General features: G+C 48.0%; 1 protein-coding gene across 5 annotated transcripts in view; it reads left to right on the top strand.

Moving 5' to 3' along the window:
• The window catches only part of LOC122379871 (band 7 protein AAEL010189-like), a 57,733-nt gene extending 32,141 nt beyond the window's left edge, over window positions 1–25,592 (top strand). For 3 of the 5 annotated variants that reach the window (XM_043362433.1, XM_043362432.1, XM_043362434.1), the window contains 7 exons: window positions 14,805–14,905; window positions 15,696–15,768; window positions 17,352–17,434; window positions 20,825–21,003; window positions 21,789–21,869; window positions 23,458–23,638; window positions 23,883–25,592. In XM_043362433.1, the coding sequence (XP_043218368.1) occupies window positions 14,805–14,905; window positions 15,696–15,768; window positions 17,352–17,434; window positions 20,825–21,003; window positions 21,789–21,869; window positions 23,458–23,638; window positions 23,883–23,969 (785 nt within the window). In that variant the 3' untranslated portion in view covers window positions 23,970–25,592. Of the gene's footprint in view, window positions 1–5,481; window positions 6,235–8,457; window positions 8,563–14,804; window positions 14,906–15,695; window positions 15,769–17,351; window positions 17,435–20,824; window positions 21,004–21,788; window positions 21,870–23,457; window positions 23,639–23,882 lie in introns of those variants that run through there. The other 2 variants (XM_043362435.1, XM_043362436.1) reach the window with 2 other exon arrangements.
• Window positions 25,593–25,720: the final 128 nt, after the last annotated feature.

The following is a 25,720-nucleotide window of genomic DNA, read 5'->3' as shown; positions in this document are numbered from 1 at the left end:
CCCTTTCCCTTCCTCATTTTTCGGTCGGGTAGTATGTGTTCTCTCTTTTCCTTCATCACTTACCGCTTCCACTCTCTTCTCTTCTCTCCCCTTTTTGTCTCTTCTACTTCTCTTCTCCTTCTCTTCTCTCCTCTCGCTCTTCTCTTCCTTCCTTCTCTTCTCTTCTTTCTCTTCTCTTCTCTTCCTCTTCTCTTCTCTCTCTTCTCTTCTCTTCTCTTCCTCTGCTCTTCTCTTCTCTCCTCTCTCGCCTCTTTTGGGGTAGTTCAGACTCGAATTTAGGTGTTTGTGTGAATTTTTTCCAGAGTTGCTTTTTCGTGTATGAGGGGAGGCTGGTAGTTACATCTTTCACACTTTTGCCAGTTAACTCTGAAGTTTCTGATCAGTGGCTCGGGAAGATCTGCCCCGAAAGCCGTTTTAAAGAATGATTAATGACAAGGATGGCCAAGTTTGCCACTTCAGGACACAAGTTAGCAACCCATGTTTTCATAAATGTATGGAAGTATTTATCGTTGAATGGAGTGATCGTTAATGCATACTGCATGACTGATTGCATGACTGTAATTGAAGCATAGTCCACCGTATATCACAAACACAGGAACAATACATTTGGTGAATGGTGCTAATCTCGTTGGCACTGACAAATACTATTTAGTGTTGATTTCATTGAGCCGAACATTTCCTCCTTTCAATTTCCCTGTTTACCTACGACGGCTGGATGTGGAACTATAACTATCTATAACATAGTCTATAACTATAACTAAGAACCGTTATAACTATCCGCATGCTGAAAGCATGTGTCTTTAACCCCTTTTTACAGAGATTCGAGGCTGCTTTCAATTAGGATCATGATCTACTTGAAAGATCAGCAATATCGTACTATGGGGATATATCGATGGATAGATCGTAACATTTACTCCACTCTTACAATCATTGAGTGCATGCAAGGTGGGACATTCAAAGCAGCAGCAGCGGTATTGCTATTCCATGTCGTGGGCATCAGCTTGTCGCATTTCCGTGAAGCCCTAGTTACGTAAATACCTTAGCGACAATACCCGTTCAATATCGCCGGCCCAGGCCCTTTCACGCATGCACCATCGTTCCCCATAGACACAGCTGCCCATTAGAGATGGCAGCCCATTCGGCTGTTGTGCACCATTGACACTGATGTGTGCACACGCGTCACGCACGCCGTTGCTATGGTAACGGTAACGCTTGGTGAACAGTTTGCTCGTTATTGTGCCTATATTTCTGTCGCCAATATAGGTTGTGTGTGTATGTGGGCGCTGCATAAAAGAGCGATTCCGATAGGTCGCGTATGTCTCGCACTAATTGTGCTATTCATGTAGGAAAGTTGGCTAAAGTGGAGCATAGGTATGCATTGTAAAGGCATTCAATCATTGTTGACATTCATAATTGATCTAAGAACATAGCGTTGAATAAGAAAGTAATGCCGGCCTTTATATGCTTGTATGAATGTCTCACACGTAAATATACCTTTACATTTTATTTTCCTAAAACCAATTCCCGTTGGTAAGCTTGCTTTTTACATCCACACCGACCGCGACCGTGTCCGTTAGTAAAAATATTCTGGTGGCTTGTCTTGGGCCGATTAACGATATTTTTGGCGGCATTCGAATGACGGCTGGATGTAGCATTGAGTGTTGAATAGGCATCAAACTATGTAATTTATATACTAAAATTGTCCGACGAATGTAACTACTTGAAACTTGCACACACTGACACTGGACATGAAAATGATACCAAAATCTACACATACTGGCATGCAGTTGGTAAAGGTCGGCAATCCTGCACCAGCTAAAAACGTCACAGAGAAATCGTCTTTTTAGATCGAACGTTCGAAGTGGACAAATTGATAACAGTCCAAGCCAGCGCCTCGTTAAGCTTGTTTCGCAATGCAGAGTACCTACCTTCTGACAGTCTGGGATTTTTCCGAGCAGTTAAAAAGTATAAAGGCAAGGCTTAGCATTGCGCACCTGGGCGAACGCAGCTTGTCTCATTCGTTGACTTTCTGATACGGCTGCTCTCACCCTTCGATAAGCTCCGTTAGGATTCGCCCAAATCCAGCGCTGGAGCAACTCATCGGGCTTTCACAACAGCGCCGGCGCGCACAAAGCTTGATGCTCGATACCAACTCTGAGCCACAGGCTTTGATTATTGGAATGAGGGGCTTAACTCAGGTTCCTCAGTGTCATTTTCAATTGAAAAGCCTCTGGGTTCACATCGATCACTATCTATGAGCCGTTGCCACAGTCCGCCGAAACTTCCAACATGCATTGGTAGCTGGATACGGAAGGGGAGACTGACAGGTCAACTCAGTCAGCTGGCCACCCATAGAAACCGGTAGCTTTATTGGCTAGCTCATAAAATGGAGTTACAGGAAAACGGCTATTTAGGAGTCAGCGCTCGAACTTCATTGGGCTCTGGCCACACAGGGCAGCGCTTACTTATTGCGGTCGAGGGGCTGCACTTTGACGCCGATGTTTTTCTGTTAGTTGTTCGAAACACCAATGATTTCCGTATTGCTGTTTGAGGGGGAACCTGACTTTCTAATTAGTTGATTTTTCGCTTACTTGGTCCGTCCATACATTATTTAAGTAGTCTTGGGACTAATGGATGTAAACAAGTACCGACCAAATGCTATTGTTGGTGAAGTGTTACAATCCTTATGAAACAGCTAACAAAAGGAAACGAAGACATCAGGTTGCAGGTGGTGCGGTCACCTGACCAATTAAGGCACCGATTTATTGAATTGATATTTTCCTGACGTTTCAGCCCTCAAACTACCAGACACCAGTACCTACTGTATTTTTAACCATTCCAGTGTCTATTGGGTGCTAAATTATTATCAGGGAACCGCAGTCCGGTCATTGTCAGTTACACTTCAATCAGCAATCGCGGGTTGCAGTGAGACAGGCGATTGGGAAGACAATTTACGGCTGCGTATAGAGGAGGCAGGACGCCCGGAGCGGCTGCCAATCTCTAGGCACAGCGCGAGCGGCTGGCGGGCGACGCAGTGTCGCTGCAGACATGTGCTCGCCGGCACACAGGTGCCAGTCGGAGACAGGTGGCCGGCGTCCCACTGGAGCTCAGCCGTCACCCGACACTGTGACAGGTGACACTGTGACAGGTGACACTGCCACGGCCGCAGGACAAGATCGAGTGGCCCGCGTCTGGCCGTCGCCGGAGGGATGTCACATCGGTCAGGTCAGGGAAGGCCGGCGCTGCCAGATTGGCCAGACCAGAACTGCCGCGTAGTCAGATCACTCAGTGCTGCCCGCTGCACGTCGCGCAATGTTGTCAGTTGTGTTGAGGTAAAGTCTCTTATTACAAGATGAAATTAGCATCGGAGTTAACGTTTCAAGCTAAATAATAGATAAGCGTTAGAACTCTTGCTTGCTTTGGAAAGTGGCACACACAATACTTATAAAATACCATTGACAGATAGCAAACCATATATTTACATAATGTATAGGGCTAATGTTAAAATGCCAAAATCAAAGGGGGCACGGTGCCCCGCTGCCCTCCCCGTTCCGCCGCCTATGCTCAAAGAAAGTTATTATAAGGTCAGAACTGCGACTGGCAAATGATGTGTAATGGTCACTTCATTTTTTTTTTATAGTTTTCAAAGTTATGTAAGGTGCGTTGACATTGATACAAAGTCAACGGCTAAACAACAGGTGTCCAAGGTGATTGGCGTCAACCCTTTATTTTATAAGCGACCCACTGTTGTGACCTGTCGTAGTTGTAGGCAGGGCTGCGGAGTCGATGGATTTTAGGGTGAATCCGGCTCCGACTCCGACTAAGGCTTCAAAAATCGACTCCGACTCCGACTCCAACTCCGAATCCGACTCCGGACGGTTCTATTAACCCTCGCACCGACGGGGGGGGGGCGGATATCCGCCCCCCTGAGGTTTTTCGCGAATAGCGGCAAAACCGCGGGGCGTAGCGCCGCGAAATTTGGTATGACTATAACCTCATCAATTTTACACATGGTGTGCAAGTTTGAACCTCCTACCTTTTAAGGTCAGGTCACCAGGTCACTTTGAATGACCCAACCTCAAGTCACTTTTTTGCAACTTTGTCACCGTGCCAGAGCTACAGTAGATGTCGGAGGCCTTTGAAAGTCGCAGGATAATATTAGGTCATTAGTAGCTACAATTTGTATATCTCGGAATTTTGATATTGGTGACCTAAGGTCAGGTCAATTTCGCGACCTCCCCATTATAAGTCAATGGGGAAAAATCAACTCCCTGTTTTTACCACTAAAACGGGTCGGAATGGCCCCATATACCATACATGACTTCATATACGATCAACCTTCACTACCTTGAGGTCTGTTTTGCTGTTGGGCAGCTGTGAGGTCATGTGACGTCATCAAAGGTCACCAAAGGTTTTTGGCCAATAACTCCGTACAGGAACAAGATACAGACGCGTGGATGGTCTCATTGTGTTCAGCTCGTCAAGACGCATCGAATGATATACATGATGACCTCGAGGTCACGTGACCTGAGGTCAACCTTTGACCTTGACCTTTCGAGGTTAACATATATATCATTCGATGCGGATTGACGAGAGGATCACGATGATGCCCTTAGTTTGTTCCTATCTTGACTAATTCGAAAGTTATTCGAGAAAAACTCTCTCCATATCTAGCGCCGCCATTTTGACTTTTTCGACCCCTGTGACGTCATCTTTGACCTGACCTGAAAGTGACCCGAGTAAAAATTGTAGATCTTGGCCGTGCGTATCCGATGCCGTTTACCGCTTGTCGCTATCTTGCTTCGTTCTCGAGATCTCAGGGGGGGGGGGCGGTCATCCGCCCCCCCCCCCCCCCGTCGGTGCGAAGTTGGCGCAGACCCCCGTCGGTGCGCGGGTTAAAATCTGTACCATGATATTGAAGTTCATAACGGAGATGTTTTGGCTTGCCTGAAACGATCCCTTGTGCGTTCCAAGTCTTTGAGATGCAATTATGCAATAAAAATAACACGCAGAAGCAGAGCAGGATCTGGAAAATCCAGACTCTTGTTTCTTTCGCCGAAAACGTTTGTCCAAAACAACAACATGGCCTTTTTTTCGACAAAATCTAATTTCAAGCGCAGTATCGTCAATCAAACAGGTGCAGTGCATGGCGTTGAACCATGCAGCGTTAACTCCGACTCCGGAGTCGGAATCTGTAAGATTTTGGCGACCCCGACTCCGGGCAGAACTGTCGACTCCGACTGACTCCAGCTCTAACACCGATTCCGACTCCGCAGCCCTGGTTATAGGTACACATTTTATTTATTTCACAAATATTTTGAACTAATGAATGTAACTAGATGCATCGATAACGAAAGCAAAACTCCCCTGACTCAAAATGAAATAAAACCATTAGCTACAGAAGCAGCTGCCAGCTTTGTCAACGGAGTCATTCCTCGGAAGCTATGTCATCCCATTCCCAGCCAGTCAGTAATTGCTAATTACTATCGCCATCGACCGATGCTAATGTGGAGGCAGCTGTGAATGTTGTATCAGCCCGCCATGGAGCACGCTGACCAGTGGGAGTTCTGCCGCAGACGCGGCCTTTCCGACGCGAGCGACGCGTCGATACACAACGATCGCCACCGCCGCGGCGCGCCGTATTGGCCGCACTTGCTGAGCGGCGCGTCACGCGTCGGTTTCGTGTTTGGCGCGCCGTGTGTTCGCCTGTGACCAGCTCATTGATTGGTCGGACCGCGGCCCGGTGGTGACGGAGCGACCGGTGCGCCGATCGGCCCGAGGTGCGGTGACGGAGTCGGCGGGACGTGGCCAGAAGTTAGCGCGGCCCACAGCTGTGATTGAATGGGAGATTGTCGGATTGAAGAGAGGTTATAACGACCGTCAAGAGAACTTGCTGACGTCTGGAGCAAAGTGCACCACGTGATGAAATTACCAGGTGGCGGTTGTCGATAAGACAAATATTTCCTTCGAATAAGGTGGATTTTCAAGCATCAGGAAAACGATTCGAGCAGACAAGCCATTGAAGAGGATCTAACCGAACTGGACCGAATTGAAACCGAACAAATTCGAACTGGATCCAAGAGCGTAATTGTTGGATTGCGCTGGAGCCCAGGACCTCGGGAATGTCGCGTCGGAGCTCTTCAATCCAGCCTGTTTTGGAGGAGGACCCTGCCAACGGCCACCACCTGCGGCCATATTCATCCGTGCGCATCAGGAGCGACTCCATCCAGGCCAGTACGTATTGCTTTGACCGATATGTATTCAAGTATTTTCTACAATGAGTATACTGGTTATTTTTCTTTAATTCAACCATTCTGTAGTTAATACGAGTATTGTCACGCGTTGTACACAGCGCAGTCAAGAAAAAAAGCGTTTCCATCTCCATGTCCCTATTTTTCCTTTTGCCCCCCCCCCCCCCGCCTGGTTATTTCGTTCGTTTATATAATTCCGTTTCGAGTCTTTCGCTGCCTTGTCGTGTTTTCACCGGTGCGTTTGAACCTGACACTCTTTGCTGCAGTGGTAATTAGCAACACTTTTGTGCAATTAGAGTAAATGCAACCATTACATACTAATATGACTCACTTCGACTTCAGAGAGAAGGAGAGAGAAAGAGAGAGAAGAAAGAGAATGAGCGAGAGAGTGATTGATTGAGTGAGTGAGTAAGTGGGTGTGTGGAAGAGAGAAAAAGAGAAAGAGAGACGGGCAGAGATGGAGAGAGAGAGAGAGAGAGGGAGAAAGAGAGAGAGAAAGAAAGAGAGAGAGAGAGAGAGAGGGAGAAAGAGAGAGAGAGAGAAAGAGAGAGAGAGAGAGAGAGAGGGCTTGCACGTTGAACGGCATACCCTAACCTCGGCCAATACCTACCGATCATGCTCGTATTGTGAAAGCCGATGTGGAAACCGATGGATCCTTGGGGGTTTAAAATAACACTCCATCTACGAAAGCCTGCCAACCCAACTTACGCACAGAGGTGGACCCAGGTAACATAACGCACTGAATTGAGGTTAAAGGAAGCCATGAATTTTACCTGCGCCGTGGCAGCTAAGGGGAGGGGTGGTGCTTTACCACTCCTATATTTTAGCGAATATTTAACAATCAGAAGCTCTTTTTATACCTCTTTGCTCCGCATATTGTGAGAATTTCAGGTCTATGTTATTCAAGGCCACCGGTTCCAGTCAAGGTACATAACCTGGGTAAAAATTAAATGTTCGCTGTAGCTACAACGACTGAACGATTGATTGAACATTTTCACTCCTTGATACTGGGGTTATGATGTGCGGAACATTCATGTCAAGATTTTCATCTTAACCCGCGCATGAACTGGGGTATTTTCCATAACGCGTGTGACTGGGGGGGGGGGGGCTCTCCAGAGCCCCCCCCCCCCTCCTGTCTCCGAAACAACTACTAGGCCGATCGTCAAAATTCAAACGGCGTCTGATAGCCCTGGAAAAACTGTTGAGTGAAACCTATTTTCATTGGCCTCGAGGTCACCGATGACGTAGCAGGTCAGGTCAAAGTAAAAATTATCGATTTTTTTGCTTGTTCACAATTTTGGCTCTGGCCGCCGGCTAACAAGTCCAAGCAGGCTCCGTTTTGGTTTACGCACTCCTCGATATATGCCTTAGTTACCGCGAAGGTACCGAACTTTTACTTCGAATTTTTCAGATCAAGGCCAGGTCATCCTAGGTCACGAAAATTGTATAGGTATCATGTATCGGTCACGTGACGCATGTTGTATGGTCCATTTTACTCGTAGATTTAGAAAATAATGTTGTCTGTGTTATTTGAGGTCATTTTCAGCTGAATTTACCGGAGGTCATGTCACTTTCAGGTCAGAAAAGGTCAAATTTTGAAAATGAAATTTTTGAACAAAAAAGGTGCCTATCAGATGCAGTTTGAGCTAAGGAACACGATGGGGCCATTTATACTGCTGTACGATATCAAAAACGTACTGAAAAATGGTTTTGAAAAATATATAATTGTAAAATGTTGACAATTAATGCAAATAACTTGGCTATTTTTGACGATATTGGGCTAAAACCTGCTAGAGTAGTTCATCAGTGTGCGTTCTATCACATATATTCCGATTTTTGTGAAAAATACAAACTTTTTGGAAAAAAAAATCTAAAAAAAATTGTAATTGTAAAAATATAATATTCAAAAATTTCAAAATGTCGATAATTCGATACAGCAGTTTGATAGCTACATGTATTTGTAGTCCACTGATGCAAAGAAATTGGATCTAGCTTTACGAATGCTCCCTATGCGTGGTAAATAAGTCCTTGCATCACTGCAATGAGGCTAAGCACTGACGCTCTGGGGGGGGGGGGGAGGGAGGGGTTGGTGAGCGGGCCGCATGGACCGGGCCGGACCGGACCGGGTCGATGGGGTGAGGAGCGCGCGGCGCGCCCGTCTGCGCCGGGTTGGGAGCATGCGCGCCGCGTCCGGCGCCGGCCGCGCTCGCCGGCGGCTCGTCGTCGCCGTGCCGCCTGTCTCGGTATTGATTCGCTGCGGGCGTGATGTCGGAGGAGGGCAGGAAGGCCAGCGTGGTGGCCGTCGGCACCGGTAAGTGCTGAGCTCGGCAGGTCCGATCGCCGCCTCCGACCGGGGTACGTCGCAGGCGCTGACCTGGCTCACTGGATGATCGGGCATTCCGTACGGCTTCTCCCCTTTCACCCCCCGTCAGGCCCGCATCCAGTCACGGCAGCCTTTCCAGCCAAACTAAACTGAATTGCATAGAGCGTCTCCTACACTGCTCAATCCAGCCTGTACGTAAACAAGCCAATTTGGCACCCATCCAGCGGGTCACGGCGTGCGGAGCTGTCCGCCGTTAGTGAAATCGACGCGTTTCTCTTTACCAAACATTACGCGTGTTTTCTTTGTCAGATCGTTAATGTGATAACGTTATTGTTAATGTGTTAACGCGTTAATGTGATTAGGATGTTGCTACCCATCGTTTACCTGATAGATTAATTTTGTTGGATGATTACTGATTAGAGATGTCAATCATATAACAACTTTTTGGTATACATGAATACGGATGCTGAGGCGACATCAGCTTGGTATTTGGTATTTCAATCCTAATGCTCTTGGTGTTTTACTGGCATTATAATCCTTCACTAATGGTTGTGGTTGTGAAATGTACAAATGGTAAGAGGTTGTGAAATCAAGTTTGTATTTACCTCAATATCCCAAGTTGGCTCGGTTTGTTATGTTCCCAAGGTTTTGGTTGGTATTTGGTTCGGTATGTTTTTGCTAGTCTTACCTCCCGGCTCCCACCTATCATGGAACATGTTTTCCACGATGTGCAGATGTCAGGGTCAAGGTCAAGGTCAACCTAGGTCACCTAAAAGCATTGAATTTTAGGCTTGCTCAATTTACTTTTCGTGATTTTATTTTTACTGCAGTTTTGGTAAAAGCTTCTCAGATCATGATCCCATATAATAGGGACACACAAACCAATCAGTGCACACATCAGCATACCTACACACAGACACACACAGACATGCAAACACATATCATTGACCTTGACTTAGCTTGACCTGAAATGACCACAGGCAGTAAAAACCTAATCGGATAGTGCGATAAATAGCTGTTCTACCTGGCTTGGCACCACAAACGGCAGCGACATCGGTATATGATGGGCACCGCACGTGATATTCCAACGATGGCCCCAAACAGCAACATTTTTTTAGTTTGACCTGACCTGGAAGGTCAATGATTGACCTAATGAGGTAAACTTGGGTACCATTGGATTTGTCTCTTCCCTTAGAATCTATTGGTTTTTGCCGCGAAGCTCTATCTCCAACAGGAAGGAAATGGCGCGAGGGGGGTGACAACCACCACCCCCTCCCCATGTGCGTTCTAGGATGGGAAATGGCATGTGCTGGCGAGGGTCAAATCCATTGTCCTACCAGCGAGTGTATTTTATCGAGAGAAGCAATTATGACCGGACCTAGCTGCAAACATTAACCTTCGCCCCAGTGGGGGGGGGGGGGCATATGTTACCACCCTGTCGCGTTTTCTGCTTGTGAATAAAAAACCGCGGCGCGTAGCGCCTTGCCGCTTTGGGTAGCTCTTGGTACATCAATTTTGGACAATGTGTGAAATTTTTTACCCCAGGTCATGTCAGGTCAGGTCACCAGGTCAGGTTAACTGACCAAGCCTAAAAAAGTTTGCAATCATGTCCAGCCTGCAGTGTTTGTCAGAAAGGTTTTAAACTTGGTGGATTGCATGCTGTTATGGGCGCCTACAATTTGTATATCTCGGATTTTTATATCCGTGACCTAAGGTCAGGTCAGTGGCGTGACCTTTCCATTACAAGTCAATGGAGAAAAATGAAAATGCCTCTAGATCCGTGTGTACGCATAGGAACAGTCCAAAAATTTCAGAATCACAATGATTTGGACCACCCGTGATGACAAAGGTGTCATTTTTGCTGATAGCCTCTAGAAAGGTCATCCGAGGTCATTTGAGGCTACAAACAGATTTTTGCCAATAACTCGCGATCGGAAAGAGATAGAACGCTGGGGGTGGTCTCATTGTGTTTGTCTTGTTGAGACGCATTGACTGATATGCAACATGACCTTTTCCGGTCAGGTCATGACCTTGACCTGAGGTCAAATTTTCAAGTTGACCTTTCAAGGTCAAATTATAGTTCATTCGACGCGTGTCGGCGAGAGGAACACGATTCTGGCAATAGAAATGTCGTAGCCTTTTGTAGTCGAAAGTTATTGTCGAAAAACACTTTTCGTAAAAACAGCTATTTTTGGAGTTTTTGCCCTCTGGAGGCTAAACCGTTGACCTGAGGTCAATTTTGATAATGACCTTATCAAAAGAAAAGTTCAAAAGCTATCGATTGTTTTTCCATGCGTTTTTCTAGCTACCATAGTTCCTGAGATAATGGCATGTTTTCTGAAAAATATAATGACAATTGGCAAATTTTGACCTTTGATGACCTCTGGTGACCCCAATATTGCTATAAGATGAAAAATGACTTAAATACTTTCAAACGTACGGATTGAGAGCTATCGACTGCTTTTTACCGCGTCTTTGTAGCCCTCTTGGTTTTTGAGTTAGAGGTGGGTGGTAACATATGCCCCCCCCCCCCCCCACTATGGAGAAGTTGGCCGAGACCGCCAGGGCGTGGGTTAATAAATGAGTCACAGTCCTTTTTCTTTGTTAAGGAAACTGCGCAGTTTTTTTCAGGCTTCTAATGGTGGAAGATCCATAACGTGGTAGTTTCTCAAACATTATTACCTGTTATCTTCTCAATTTTCACATTTTTCTCTTTAGTTCCGTTCATATCACCCTCTTCACGTTCCTTCGATTACCTTCAATCGAGCTGAACGGCATTAATTGTAGTCTTTCACCGTCAGCGATTCGGAACAATGCGACGTTCCGTTATGCCCGATATTGCTCATAGCGCCAGACCGTCGTCCTCGCTCCATCAACCGAAGTCCCTCGGAATGGACAGTATGAAAGGAATCGTTCAGAACGGAATGAATCGTCGGCGCAAGCTCAGAAAATGTACGCCGCACGGGCGTCACTGAGACAAAGAATTGTTATTGGTTATTTGGTATGGCTGGTTATTGGTTGGTGACAGTAGCTAGCCCGTTTTGCAAATTTTTAATTTTGGTTTTGATAACTCATGGTGTGTTGTAAATCCGGGCATGTATGACGGTCAAAACGCCTTGACAATGAGACATAAATTTTGAGGATAAGCGAAAACGTTATGTTACTGGAAGTCACCAAAACAATGCAGCCTCTTGCATCAATTTGGAGATAAGACAGCACAGGAGCACTGCATGCCAGATGCTGTCACATTGGATTGTCGAGAGCGTCATACGGCTAACCGCAGAGTTTTGGTCTCGTCTCGGCAAAAGCCGACCCGTCCCACGGTCGCCAGCCTCAGAATATGCAGCTCTCGGCGCCACTGTCACTCCGACAAAGCCCCGCTGGGAATGCTGTCACAGAATGGCAAACAGGCCTGTTTCAGCTCTTGCGCTTTGGAAATGTCAGCACCGCGACCCGAGCTTTGAAATGTGCATTCGTATGCTCTAGTTGAACAAAGTGTCGGCTGTCGCGTGGAATTACATATATTTATGCGCGAGACTCATTCTCACAGCATGTCTCTGAGCGTTATTCCGGCTGTACTGAGGTATACCTAAACGGCTCGGCCCCCTGATGCTATCTGTCGCCCGTTTTTGTGTGAGACGTTTCAGTTTGGACGAGTTCATCTGAGCCCGTCGGCGGTGGACCGTTGACGAGTGTGACGGGTGCTGTCACACCGTCTCCCGTGTCAGCTCCTGTTACGTACCGTGACGACACGGCGGTGTCACCGCTCCTGACCGATCACCACAGGACGGGGCGCAGACGATCACCCGATCCGGGGACTTGGTGGGACTCTCCCCACTCCTCTCCCCTCCCTGCCGACTCGGCCGCTGCCTTCCTCCCACCTGTCTGACTCAGTACCTTCACTGTGGTTTCGTCACTTTCGACTAATGTCTTGCTCAAACCAGCATTCCCCGCCAAATATCACTACGACATTGTACTTATTCTGCATGTCATTGGTCCAAAGCCTTGTCACTGAGTTCGTAGTATCGCGCAATTAAAGCTGCCAGGAAGAATGAATGTCGCACCCCGACCATTCATTCTCCCAACCACATAGTTTAGCCTCCCTAATGGCAAGTCACGAGGTTCATCAGGCTCGTAAGCTCCAGCTGGGTGGTATACCAACCCGGCGGCCTCTCAAGCTCCGTGTTTTCGTCAGAAAAGGTGCCAGCTAAGGCGTCAATCGAGCTTGCCGTACAATATCCGTTACAACCGACGCCAGACGCCGAGTTTGTGTGTATTGACGCTCGAGTAAGGCTGTTTTCACCATCGGGCCTCGAGAATAGAACAAATGGAACGTGCGGCTGGCGGTGTTATTGGTTGGTGCGCCCCACCGCTTCGATCGACTTTGGACGTTCCAATTTTAGCCCCCAAACGTTTTGGCGGCTACGTGGTCCGAATCCAATCTAGGAGTTACGCATTATTGATGCCATTGACCATGTGTTATAGGCCAAACCACGGGTATTGTTACGGGGGGCGAACGGATGAGTATCAGCTGGAAAAATCAGCGGGCTTGAACAGCCCGTTCCACCAATCCGCAATTTGAATATTCTAAGATGCCAACTACCTACCAGTTATAACATTTCGCTGATATAAATTGCTGCGGAATATGGTGTGATACTTAAAACGCGACGTTCGTGATTATTTGTTCTCTACAGTTCATGTACATGTAGGTACTTAGGTCTGATATAATATCACGGCTACCATCAAAAGCATCAGACCTTCTGGTCTCTAGCCCTCGCACTGAAAACTTTTTTACCATTTCCTGAAGGGTAAACCCGCCATAGCATGGTAGCTTGACACACAGACGTTTTTTACCACCTTCCAGATGGTAAATTTTACTCTTTCATGAAGAGTAAACTCGCCAGGGAGGGGTAACATGACACACAGACGTTTTTTACCATCTTCTGAATGGTAAACTCTTTTGATTTACTCTTGTCTAGAGTGTAACATTTTTTGGGTTACACTCTTTGAAAGGGTAAATCTTTAACGGAGCCCTTTTTTAGGGAGTAACGCATCATCTACTCTGTGCTTTACCCCTTTACAGAGAGTATATTCTTATGGCCTACCCTTTGTCACATGGTAATGTTTACTCTTTCCTTTAGTGTAAACACCCCAGAGGATGGTAACAGACCCACAGACGCTTCCTTCAGAAGCTTCACGAAGCTTCTGTTAACCGGAGCTCACCAACTAAAAAAAAAAATGCTTCAAGAGCAACAATGTAGGTATATTTGGCTTCCGTACAAACAATACGAGGGGCACACCAACCATGAACATTGTGAGACTCTTCACTTATTCATACAAATTTATACAAAGCGTTCAGCAATGCACAAGCGGTAAATAAACACCACGATACAACTTGAATGCAATTTGAATATGAATACAACACATTCAGCGCCCTCATATTGGATTAGGCAGAGCGCACAATATTTGAAGTGAGCGACGGCGTTCCTGGGTGGTCGCCCGTCTGCGTGAGATAATGAGACTGGATCACTACAGTGCAAGGCTTTTTCAAAGTCACCAACAAAATGCATAAACTTGTAGCATCACAACAAAATTAATGTACGTACTCACAACACTAGGCCACGTGGCCGTGCACGGGGTCCTGTTAACCAGGTCAAATTAGCACCACTCAACGGCACGCAATGCTCTAGCACATCAGTACTTACAATAAAATGTCCACAGAGGCTCTATAGGCGATGAACAACACACAAGCACAATCACCAACGGCCACGCCGCGCGGCACCGACACTGCTCACATCCGCTCTCGGAGACCAACGGCCGAAAACTGACAGATGCGCGCGGCCTTCAAACCGCAAACGGCCGATCTCGTTTCTGATTGGCTGATTGTTTCCATTTCAAATATCATCTTCACGAGGGTAAACAAGATCCACGCATGAAACGACTATCTGTACCCGAGTCACGATACCCAGGAGGAAAGAGTTTTCGTGATGTTCTGGATCGCGAGAGTAATATTGATATTTACATGGTAATAATACTCTTCGCTGGCGAATAAGTTCATATTAACCACGTACCGTTACTATGCACATAATGGTAGCAGCAAGTTACCCTTTCAATATACTATTATCTTGCGGGTTTGATGAAAATGAACTCTCCAGGAGGTAGTAAAAAAGTTTTGAGTGCGCCTGTTAACGATTCCGTGTCTGACCTGCGTCCTTTTGTGTCTTTTGCAGATAACAGCGGCGACAATGGCCTGTGCGGTGTGCTACTGACGCTGATCTCATGGTTACTGGTCCTGTGCACCCTGCCCTTCTCGCTCTGCGTCTGCTTCCGGGTAGGTAAACTACAGAGGGTCAGTTGGGAGGTAGCAATGAAATGAAACGAAATCTGTAAAAGTCTCTTAGTTGTGGTTTATAGCAACTTAATGCACCCGTGTCGGTCACGGTTTATAGAGATTTACGGAAGCAATGCGTCTTGGAAGATTACAGGTCACTTTTAGTTTATATCTCGCCGGGTGATGGATAACTTCGTTCAGGCAGTTAACGGTCCCGCACTGAGTCCAACGTTGTAGGGATTGCGAATTAGTTGCGCCGATTCTGAGAACAGTTACACACTACGCCCGTGATATCAATCACATTGCTCAATTTCCAGGATTTTTCATCTTTAACGGCATTTATCGACGTAATCGGTCATCGGTCAATCGGTCATGATCCACGATCATGCTCTAGCTTTGCCTACTGGCATTGCACACTACTACTGGCACACTGGCATTGGCCTTTGGTCTTTGTAAACTGTTTTCTAACCAAACATTTGCTACGCGGATGTTGCATACCACAGCCGAATCATAACAGGATGCATACTTTCGAGGCGGCTATGTTTTATATTTTTCAAAACTACTGATCCATGAAATGAAACATATAGTTTGCTAAGCATGAATACCTACCTTACAAAGAGATGTTCACAAAAACTGATGCACTTTATTTTTAAATTAGGTACGAAAAACGACTGCTCTCAGTTTTAGATGGGGATGAAACTAATGATTATTCATTTGTGCCAGGTGCAAGTGTTGAATATCGGCAGCATGATCGTGTAATACGGACTGACATCCAGCTGTTTGTCGACAGGTGGTGCAGGAATATGAACGGGCGGTCATTTTCCGACTGGGACGGCTGCTATCCGGTGGCGCCAGAGGCCCAGGTAAGGCGACTTTCGATAGGGCTCGATAGGGACGGCTGCTGTCCGGCGGCGCCAGAGGCCCAGGTAGGCTCACTTTCCGAGATCGTAATAGGGCAATGACTATGTTTTACCGCTCCTCTCAGACGCCTAGTGACGTCGGGGTAAGGCACTGCACGCTGGCTACCGATCATGAGTACGGCCACTGTTTCATTTATGAGATGTTCTTCGTTCTGGCTCAAATGTAACATTGCAGCTTTCCTTTATTTGACTGGCAAGCTTATTAGCCAAATATTATTGTCATGCAACAATTACCACAGAATAACCGAGAACGTGGATCAAGCCAGCATACAGAACAGCAGTCATGAACGCTAGCCTGAAAATAACTTCATTAGACTGATCAGTTATCGAGCGTGATATAACGCTGATCGACCAGGGAGCTACCACTAGCATTATGCATCGTCCAGAATCCACGCTCGAGTTGTAACTTAGTAATGCGTTGCTGCCACTACAGTGCATTCAATTTTATTGCAAAATATTCCTGAAGACTGAACATTATGTTTCAGTTTATACTGCATAACTTACCCAACCCCATGATTCACCTAATTTTGGGTAGATTGATCTGGAACATCAAGTAGTTTACGATCGGAAAATTACTTAAATACTATTTTATAGCCCTAAATTATTCCATCAAATGCCTTATTACACAGATAACGGTAGCACTACTGTTATCTGTGCTTCTTAACTTGCAGCACGATTGGCGCGGCTAACAGTGATGTTGTGGCATCTCATATGCCTCACATCACTCGACGAGCATCACAGCATATGTAGGCGCACACATATAGGCATACCTACCTCATATCCTCCTGTATACCTCACGTGACCCATGGCGGAATGCATGAATCATGCCACTGCCCGGCTGCTACCAGGATCAAGTCGCCCCTATTTCGCCGTAATGAAAAGTGCCACCGCCGTGTGCCTCCGGGGGCGATGTGTTTCGGACGGCTCAGCTGAGGGCCGTGCGGTCGCGGTCCGGGTCGGTCGCTCTGGCGCCGGCCCGGCAGCATTGATCCGGATTTGCTCGCACTGTGCAGTCGGCGGTGCGTGAAGGCCCGGTGACGAAACGCCCGCCGCCGGACCGCTTCCATTACAGGCGGCGAATTTAATTTCGGGATTGAAATCGAGCGGTTTAATTTTAATTAGACGTCAGACGAGGGGAATTATAACTTGGCACGAATAATATGTTAAAAATGGATTGTCAAAGGTCATTTACCTTCCTGTCATGCAAACATTTCGTAAAACAGATTTCTGCAGGTTGTTCTCTTTTTTTTACAAACGTATTCTTGGCCAAGATGAAGCTCGAATAATGGAGCAGAACCATTGAAAATTAAATGTTGCTATATTATTACGCCTCATTATTTGAGTTCACAGCTTTTGCCAATGTTTTGAGAAAGTTCTGGTCAGATGTCACTCTCCGCGCAAAGAAGGCATCAGTGCTTACAGCGAATCTCCGTCAGTTATCCTTAATTTTTATAATGATACTACGATATAATGCTATGTGGCGTTAGTTTATTTAAAACCTAACTAACACTTGTGCTCTTTCGCAGGAATATTCTTCATCCTGCCATGCATCGAGAACTACACCAAGATCGACATGCGAACGTCCGTATTCGACGTTCCTCCTCAAGAGGTAAGAACGCGCTAACCGTCAGCAGCATATTTTCACACCTCTGTCCACGTCCAGCGTATGCTTCATGTCCGCCCTCGTCTCTGAAGTCCACTTGAGCCGGTCGGTACTTTGTTGTCCCTCTCCTGAGCACGCTTACACGCCGAGTGGATCTGTCACTGCGGCGGCCAACAATTGCGGGGCTGGTGACATAGAACATCTGGCAGGATGTTTGTGTCCGTTCTGTCGCGCACTCTCCCTCTCTCCCTCTCTCTCCCAGTCAGGAAGACTCACAAAAACAGTCCATATCTGATCTGGCCCGCGATGGAACTTGGCAAGACTCGTGTTGACAAGACGCCTCCGTTTTGTTGTGAGGCAGTCGCCGGTGACAGATTGAACAGATAGCAGATATTATTTCTAGGCATGGGTGGCCAGCCAACGGCAGCATAGGGACTTACTAACTTTTCGTCTCTTGAAAAGAGATAGTCACTTTGTCAATAGGGAACAACACAAAAAGTTGGTTTGTCCTCGGATGGTCGTAAATACATAATGACCAGCTCCGGTATCATGGGGTTCGTAACGTACTTATTAGTCATGATACATTCCAATTAAAGGGACAGTATCACCATTTTGATGAAATTTGACATTGCATAGGCCCCACCTTTCTGGTCCGGGAACTGAAGACCGATCCTCGAAGCTCCACACCGTTATCCCGCTATCGCCGCTCAAAGTACGAAAGGTGTACCACACTTTGAATCGTGCTTCACTATCTTCACTGTTTAAATGTTTGCGCCGTTTTGAATTGACCGCCAGTAATAAAACTTTTCCCTGGTCATTTCATCAAATTTTATAAAGCCAAAACGTTTTTCGCACTTATTCATCACCGTTAAATTCATTAAATAGTCGTAGGCAATTTCCGCTGTTTCCTTCGGATTCTAGCGGCTCAACAAAGGAATTCCTCCAGCTTGAATCACAATCTCCCTCCAATGTATGACGTTTATCACGTGATTGTCACGTGATATTTTCTCCCATTGTCAATTGTCACGTCCAATTGTCACTCCCTCCAATTGTCACGTTATATTTTTATAGGCAATACCTAAGGCTACCTCTCCCTAAGGACAACTCAATCAGAAGAACGACCGCGTAAGCGTAGCGTCAATAATGTATTATCTGCGCCAGTTCTGTAGTAATTTTGCATGCTTCCAAACTGGCGGCCATGCTTGTAATACACTGAAAACAATTCAACCCGCGGATTGCGAGTTGGCCCGGGTATCGCGGGTATTTTGAAGAAATTACCCGCTCTGCGCGAGTTTTTGCTGCCGGGTAGGCTGACTACCCGTTTAGCTTCCCGCGTTTCGCAGAGCATCCCGTTATCATCGTAGCTTTCACCCGCTTCACGGGTGTCAACGCCCGCTATACTCGGGTAAAACAGCAACCCGTCATGCGCGGATACATGAAACCTTCTCTGGCGGGGTCAATCACTCGTCCGCAGCGGGTTGTGGCCGCAGGCGTTACTCGCGCCCACGGAGTAAGCGCATCACGCAGGTTTTGCATCGTGTAACTCGCTGCGCCAAGGTAGGTGACATGCTATACGCAGGTTGCCTTGATCACGCATGTGTCATGGCAGATATCCCACTGATGCACGGCATTGGTTTTGAAATTAATACTTTTGACTTCGACGCTCAAACGAGTGTTGAAATGTGACGCGCCACAATAGTCGCTTTTCGGCTCGGCTGCGTGCTTGTGCAGGCCTTGTGCAGGGGTAGAGATGTGCAAGGCAATTGTAATCGTAACTGTAACAGCTGTGGGGCTGCGTTCTGTGAGTTAGGAGGGTACTTAACGGGCTTGGGACATTTGAATCATTGTTTGGATGACGTCACGTCTTGGCCGGCAGAATATTTCGCTGGAACGCTCAGCAGAATATTCTGCAGTCCGCGAATCTGGCGCATTGTGGTGAAGTTTGCAGACCGTTCTTAGCACATTTTATTGGTAAAAATAAGCCTGGATAAATAAATCTTTCCCGATGCAAATGAAATATTTGTCCAAACTATTCCTTAATATTTAAAACACTATAGGCGGATTCATGTCAATTGTCTAAGATAAGCCTTTTTACTTTCTGTATTGAGTCCGCCGTCAGCTCTTCATTTTAATCTGATATACACCGACATTTCAGTCGCTTTGCGTCAGGTCGCCTGTGGCGCAGTTGGTAGCGCATCGGTTTGTAATGTCAAAGATATCGGGTTCGAATCCCGGCGATGGCGGCGTTTTCCTCCTTGAACGCCGCCACTGGAGGGTACTTTACCCTCCAGCTGATTTGGACACCCTACCAGCGGATATTTGTACTCGCAGAAAGCGAGTTCCCAACCCACGCAGCGCAGGTAATACGCCATGTGCGGATTGTGTACCCGCTGCGAACGGGTAGGTTGCCTTCTGTGTGTGGGTTGAGTCCCCATCCTATGCGGGTTAGGTACACAATATACTCGGGTTCACAGCCTGCGATATGCGGGTAAACGCACCCGCTGGTAGAGTGTCAAATTAGGTGGTGGGTAGGTGTACCCGCCAGCAGCGGGTTTTACTCGCTGTACGCGGGTTGAATTGTTTTCAGTGTAGTGGTGGCTCGCTCATGAAAATGAATCATGAAAATGAAATGTGGTTGCAATATTTTTCACCGAGTTCGGTCCTCAAACTATGTTTTTCTGATTCAGAAAAATAAGAAATGCTATTAAAAAAAAAATCAGCTCCATACATGGATTTTTTTTTCGATGACACTGTCCCTTTAAGCATTGAGCATTGAGCGGCAAGGCAGCACCGGACTCGCACACTGGTTACGGCAGCCCTGACGTTCAAACTGGGCACCCCGCTGCGTCGCGTGCCAAACCTGCGCCTGGCACACCGTTGTCCCTAGTGGAAGGTCGCCGTCACGGTGCCACCTCTGTGACCATTCTTCTCCAAACGAACGAGCCATCCACTCTGGCCCGACACATGGCCTGTGTCCTGCCGCGGCCACCCGACACACGGACCGTGTCCTGTCGGGCCAACTTCGCTCCTCCGACAAATACACTGATGCATCGGACATTCGGTCACCGGCGCCCACTGTTGTTCCCCACATGTGTACTGACAGTTGGCACCTATTGCAGCGTAATTTTCCGTTTGTTTTGCTTTGCTTCGTTTTGTTTCGTTGTAGCAAAAGTAAAGCAAAGCAGCAAACAGACTCTCCGATATACTGTCGGCTCAGCTTTTTTTTGCTAATAATCTTCGTAAAAAAGATAACACATGAAACTTTGTTTCGTAAATCGTATTTTCAACTTATCCAGCTGGAAGTGAGCGTCTAACAACGACAGCAACTTTACATCCTGTCTACCCTTCATTGACCTGACCTTGACCGTCCCTGCCCTGTCTCCCACTATCCCTCAGGTACTGACCAAGGACAGCGTGACCGTGTCGGTGGACGCCGTCGTCTACTATCGGGTCAGCAACGCCACCATCAGCGTGGCCAACGTGGAGAACGCCCACCACTCGACCCGCCTGCTCGCCCAGACCACGCTGCGCAACATGCTCGGAACCAAGAACCTTCATGAGATCCTCGGAGACCGGTCAGTGGATGGGTGGGGTATAAAAGGAGAACAGCGGGTATGTGGGTTCCAGTGGGATGTAACGGGAGAATAATGGGTCCTTACAGGCTCCAGTGAGTCCAGCGGATGGTATGCACTCAATGTACGGAGCCAGCGATTCCCTGGTTCACGTATGGATGTAGCGGGAGACCAATGTGATGAAATAGCTGGGATATAACGGAGAACTTCTCTATCCCAGCTATTCCTTTGATCAAAGAAATATGTAGGTACCTATTCTCCAATGCATGCTACAAATAGATGCCGCACCAGCCATTTGAACGTGCTTATCGATTCCCGGGCTTCGTTAGGCTTGATAGCAATACAAAAGAAGTAGTGAACGGTAGGTAATTATGTGCGTAGCAAGAACGGACTAAGTATTGATCTCATACAACAAACTGTAGTAAACAAGTCGTTGGAACATTGACATTAGTCACTTTTCGTTATTTCTCTGACGCAAACGTTCCGTGCCGGCGAGCATTAAACGAAACAAAACCCGTTATGATACAGGCATTACCCATATATTATTGCTGACGGGAAAAGATGAAAGATGTAAAAGATAGTGCGCGTAGGTACTTTATTATAGTAAAATGTAATGGCAAAGCAGTTGCATTTATTTCTGCGACTGCGGCCGTGACATACCTACGACATTTTGAGCAGATGTTAAAGTGTAACAATTTTACTTTTCAATATATTGGAAGCCAACCCAGAACCGTTTCAGAAAAAAAACAATGACTCCTTTTAATCGCTCTATATTTCTGTGCTTTCAGGGACGGAATATCAGCCTCGATGCAGAACTCTCTGGACAGCGCCACGGACAACTGGGGAATCAAGGTCGAACGCGTCGAAGTGTGAGTATGAATATTGAATACCCATCATGATACCTATAGGCTATAGGCGCTTGAGCATAATGTATGCGACCGACTACTGTCAAGTTTGAAGTTTTAGGACGGCGACGTTCCAATCGCCGCGGCGCCGCGGCGCGCCGGCCTCACGAGCAGCGCCGCGCCGCACTGCCGCCAGACGGTGTACTGCGGTACAGCATACCCACCAGGCAGTCGGTGTGAGGCGGCACAGCATACCATTCCAGGCGGCCGGGCAGGCCGACAATACGGGATAAACCCTCAGTGCGGCGACGTGGGTGCGTGGTCTCGTGTGTTCAAATCAGGGGCGGATCCAGAAAATCTCCAAGGGAGGGGCCATTAGAAACCAGGAGGCCCCCATATGTTGGAGGCCCCATCTTCCCACTTGTTGGGCCCCCCCCCCCCAAAAAAAAAAAAACTGCGTCTATTGAGCTTATCTAGCTGTTCAGGCAACATCTCAACATGAATAGCCACTTTATTTTCAGGAGGCCCCCTTTTCAGCTTTTTAACTTTTTATTTTATTTTTGAAAAAAATCGGCCAAGGGGGGGGCCATGGCCCCCATGGCCCCCCCCCTTGTATCCGCGCCTGGTTCAAATCACTATACAATTTGTATTAAAGTACACAGTTATCAAATGCATTTGACCCATTTAAATAGTCGCTGATGGAACCAGTTAATTAGCTTCATTGCACCAAATGCTGACGATTAGACCGTTCAGGCGGCGAAGGACCACGTTCCGAGTTTCGCCGTCCTCATGGCACCACCCACGTCGGGCGGCCCAGTTTGTTTCACGGCACAATTCCCGCTCGAATTCGGCATGTGTCGCGCGCTGGCACCGGCCGGCGATATTTCACGGCTGTCTTCACGCGTCTCTCACGGCCCTGACATACGACGGCGGCGCTGTCGGCCCGGAGAGACCGACGATGGCCCACACCTTTCGTCGCGCGCGACGCGTCGCCGGCCCTGACGGCGCGGCGCCGCGGCGATGCGTCACACCCGTCACAGAGGCGCGTGCCGCTGAGATGTGACGGGCCGCCCGCAGAGATGTGACGCGCCTCCCGCAGAGATAACCCAAGCCATGATGAGGACAGTTTGGAACTCTGGAATTCGGCAGGGGTAGCGAGTGGTTCGGTGTGATGCATTATTGGGACAAACGAGACTGTGAACCGGCTCGCACTATCTTCGTCGACTTTCTTGACTGACCGTGACCTTCGATAGCCTCCAGTGACCCGCCTAATGACCCTCTGATGTCAGTCTGCGACCCGCTACGACCTACGATGACCTCCCATGGCCTGTTATGACCTCCGATGATCTCCCGTGACCTGCTGTGACCTCCGTTGGTCTCCAATAACCCGCCGTGACCTCCGATGACCTCCCATGACCTGTCATGACCTTCGATGGTCTTCCATGATCCGCTATGACCTCCGATAGCCTTGAATAGCCCCCATGAATTCTGGTGACATTATGTGACTCTCTTTGACCTCCAATGACCTCCTGTGACTCTATATGACCTCCAATGATCTCATGTGACCCTCTGCTACTTCTATTGACCCTCTGTGACCTCTGTTGACCCGCAGGAAGGACGTCCGTCTGCCGGTGCAGCTGCAGCGCGCCATGGCCGCCGAGGCCGAGGCCGCCCGTGAGGCCCGCGCCAAGGTGATCGCTGCGGAGGGAGAGAGCAAGGCGTCGCGCGCGCTGAAGGAGGCGGCCGATGTGATGAAGGAGTCGCCGTCGGCCCTGCAGCTGCGTTACCTGCAGGTCAGGAGCCGGTGTCCGGTGGATGGGCGGGGGGGGGGGGGGGCGGATGGGCTGAGGCGTGCATGTAGTGAGTTGTGGTCGGGTATGCCAGCCAGATTAAATTTCCGTAACGTGCCTGCAGAGTGTTGTACCTACTAACTTCTGATAGATCACTGCAGTTTGGCGAACAATTTAGTTCAGTATTTCAATTTTTGATAGCGAGACAATTTTTGACATTTTTAACCGAAATTTCTCGTCTTTGCAGACACTGAACTCGATATCGGCAGAGAAGAACTCGACAATCATCTTCCCGCTGCCTATCGACTTTATGTCGCAGTTCGTCAACAAGTAGCGGCGTCGGGCACCCCAGCCCCCGACCCGACCCGCTGACGTCACACATCGTGACGTCACAGGGCTCTACAAGTGACGTCACCGAGATGACGTAGGGCGCCGCAATACGGCGAAACAGCAGCGTTGTGACCCCTCGCTGCAGATGGTCCGTATTTGGGAGCGGACCGCGGCGTCCGCGCGGCAGCGACAGATGTCGATTTGTACCGTCACCAGCCACCTCACGCTCGGCCCATAATGGGCCCTCGAGTCCCACGGGGCCCACCAGGTCCCACCGGGACTCAGCAGACCCCACCGGGGTCCCGGGGCCCGCGCACGGTCCCCCGACGGACCCACGTACGGCGGCACACGCACACGCCACAGTGTCTGTGCTATTCGTGGTGTCACATGTGTTGTTCGCCGGGTGTTCTATTCGAGTCAGTCGCGGAGCCTCCGAAACGAGCGGCCACATCGTGTCCGTTAATCAGTAGATGACGTAGATTTTGTGATCGACGCGGGCTGCGCTTCAGGAGTTTACCGACAGTATTGTTTTATTGAATGTCTGCTCTGAAATCTATGATAGTTTTTGTATCTATTTATGGGTTGTTGTATGCGGCAAATGAGACATTATGTGTTCAAGTGGAGGTATGTTTATTGAAGATGCCGAACGTATGGTTTCAAATTATTTTCATGAAGTGCAATAGGCTGCATTATTGTATCACCAGTTGTAGATACTTTTAGAGCAAAGTGGACAAAGCTACAAGCTGAACAATCCGCAATCCACGGTATATCTCAACAGCCTAAGGGGCTCAATACCAGTGCGTCATCGGTTAAATTCCGTCCGGACAAAAAGTTCGTTCCGCACGCACGCTAATTAAACCACAGCTTTGCGTCCGCAACGTGTCGTGGTTTCACAAATTGATGTCGGCGTTCGCTATCTCCCGCACACATTATGACTTTTCCCGCAATCAGGCTCTGTCATAAAACTACCGAAGCTCAATTCTGTAAAGAATCTCGATACTAACGTGTTAGTTTCTTTCCTGTGTGATAAACGGATGAAGTAAGGCGGGATTAAAATAATTCAAATAAAAGTTCAGCGAAGTTATGTCCGAAATTTCCAATATTCCCAATGGTCTGAACATTACTATTAAGCCAAATAAAACTGCGCCACCGTATCTCATGAGGCTACGCAGTTATTTCTCTCAGTGGACAGCATCTAGTCATTTTATGAATCTCATGAGGCAATCTCTGCGCTTTCGGAACAAGGACGCCTGCCGTCCCAGCGGGCCTCCCACAGCGCTATTCGCGGCACTCGCCTGCCTGCGGCGGGCGGCGCGACCCGTTGGTGGAGCTCGTCGCACATGATACTCAGTGAATGGCACACCTGAGCAAGGTGCTGTGTTCAGTTTGCAGATGCGGGAGCCGCAACAGCGGTGATTGGTTCATCGGGGCGTACTGCCTAGTGATCGAATAGCGAGCGATGTGAGGAAGAATCTAGCGGAAAGATCGGGCCGAGACATGTGATGAGTAGTTTTTGGAACTGTTTACAGTGTGGGGATCTATCGGCAGTTCAGGATAATCATTCACTCTCGCATTTACTGTGCGCGTTGTTGGTTGGTGTCGATGTTAAATAAAATCCGGTTCACCAGTCTGTCTATGTGCAGCTGCGGCGATCGGGGCCCGACATCCGACCCGAGGCTGACTCACTGCTGCACCGTCCCGGCGAAGTTTTGACACGTCGGATGACGTCATAGTGCCGTCATAAACAGCCTGTCA

Source organism: Amphibalanus amphitrite, unplaced genomic scaffold (genome assembly GCF_019059575.1).
Source record: "Amphibalanus amphitrite isolate SeventyFive unplaced genomic scaffold, NRLGWU_Aamphi_draft 000085F_arrow, whole genome shotgun sequence".
Taxonomy (NCBI): domain Eukaryota; kingdom Metazoa; phylum Arthropoda; class Thecostraca; order Balanomorpha; family Balanidae; genus Amphibalanus; species Amphibalanus amphitrite.
Note: the sequence above shows the minus strand (reverse complement) of the source record. Positions and strands in the feature narration are given on the sequence as shown.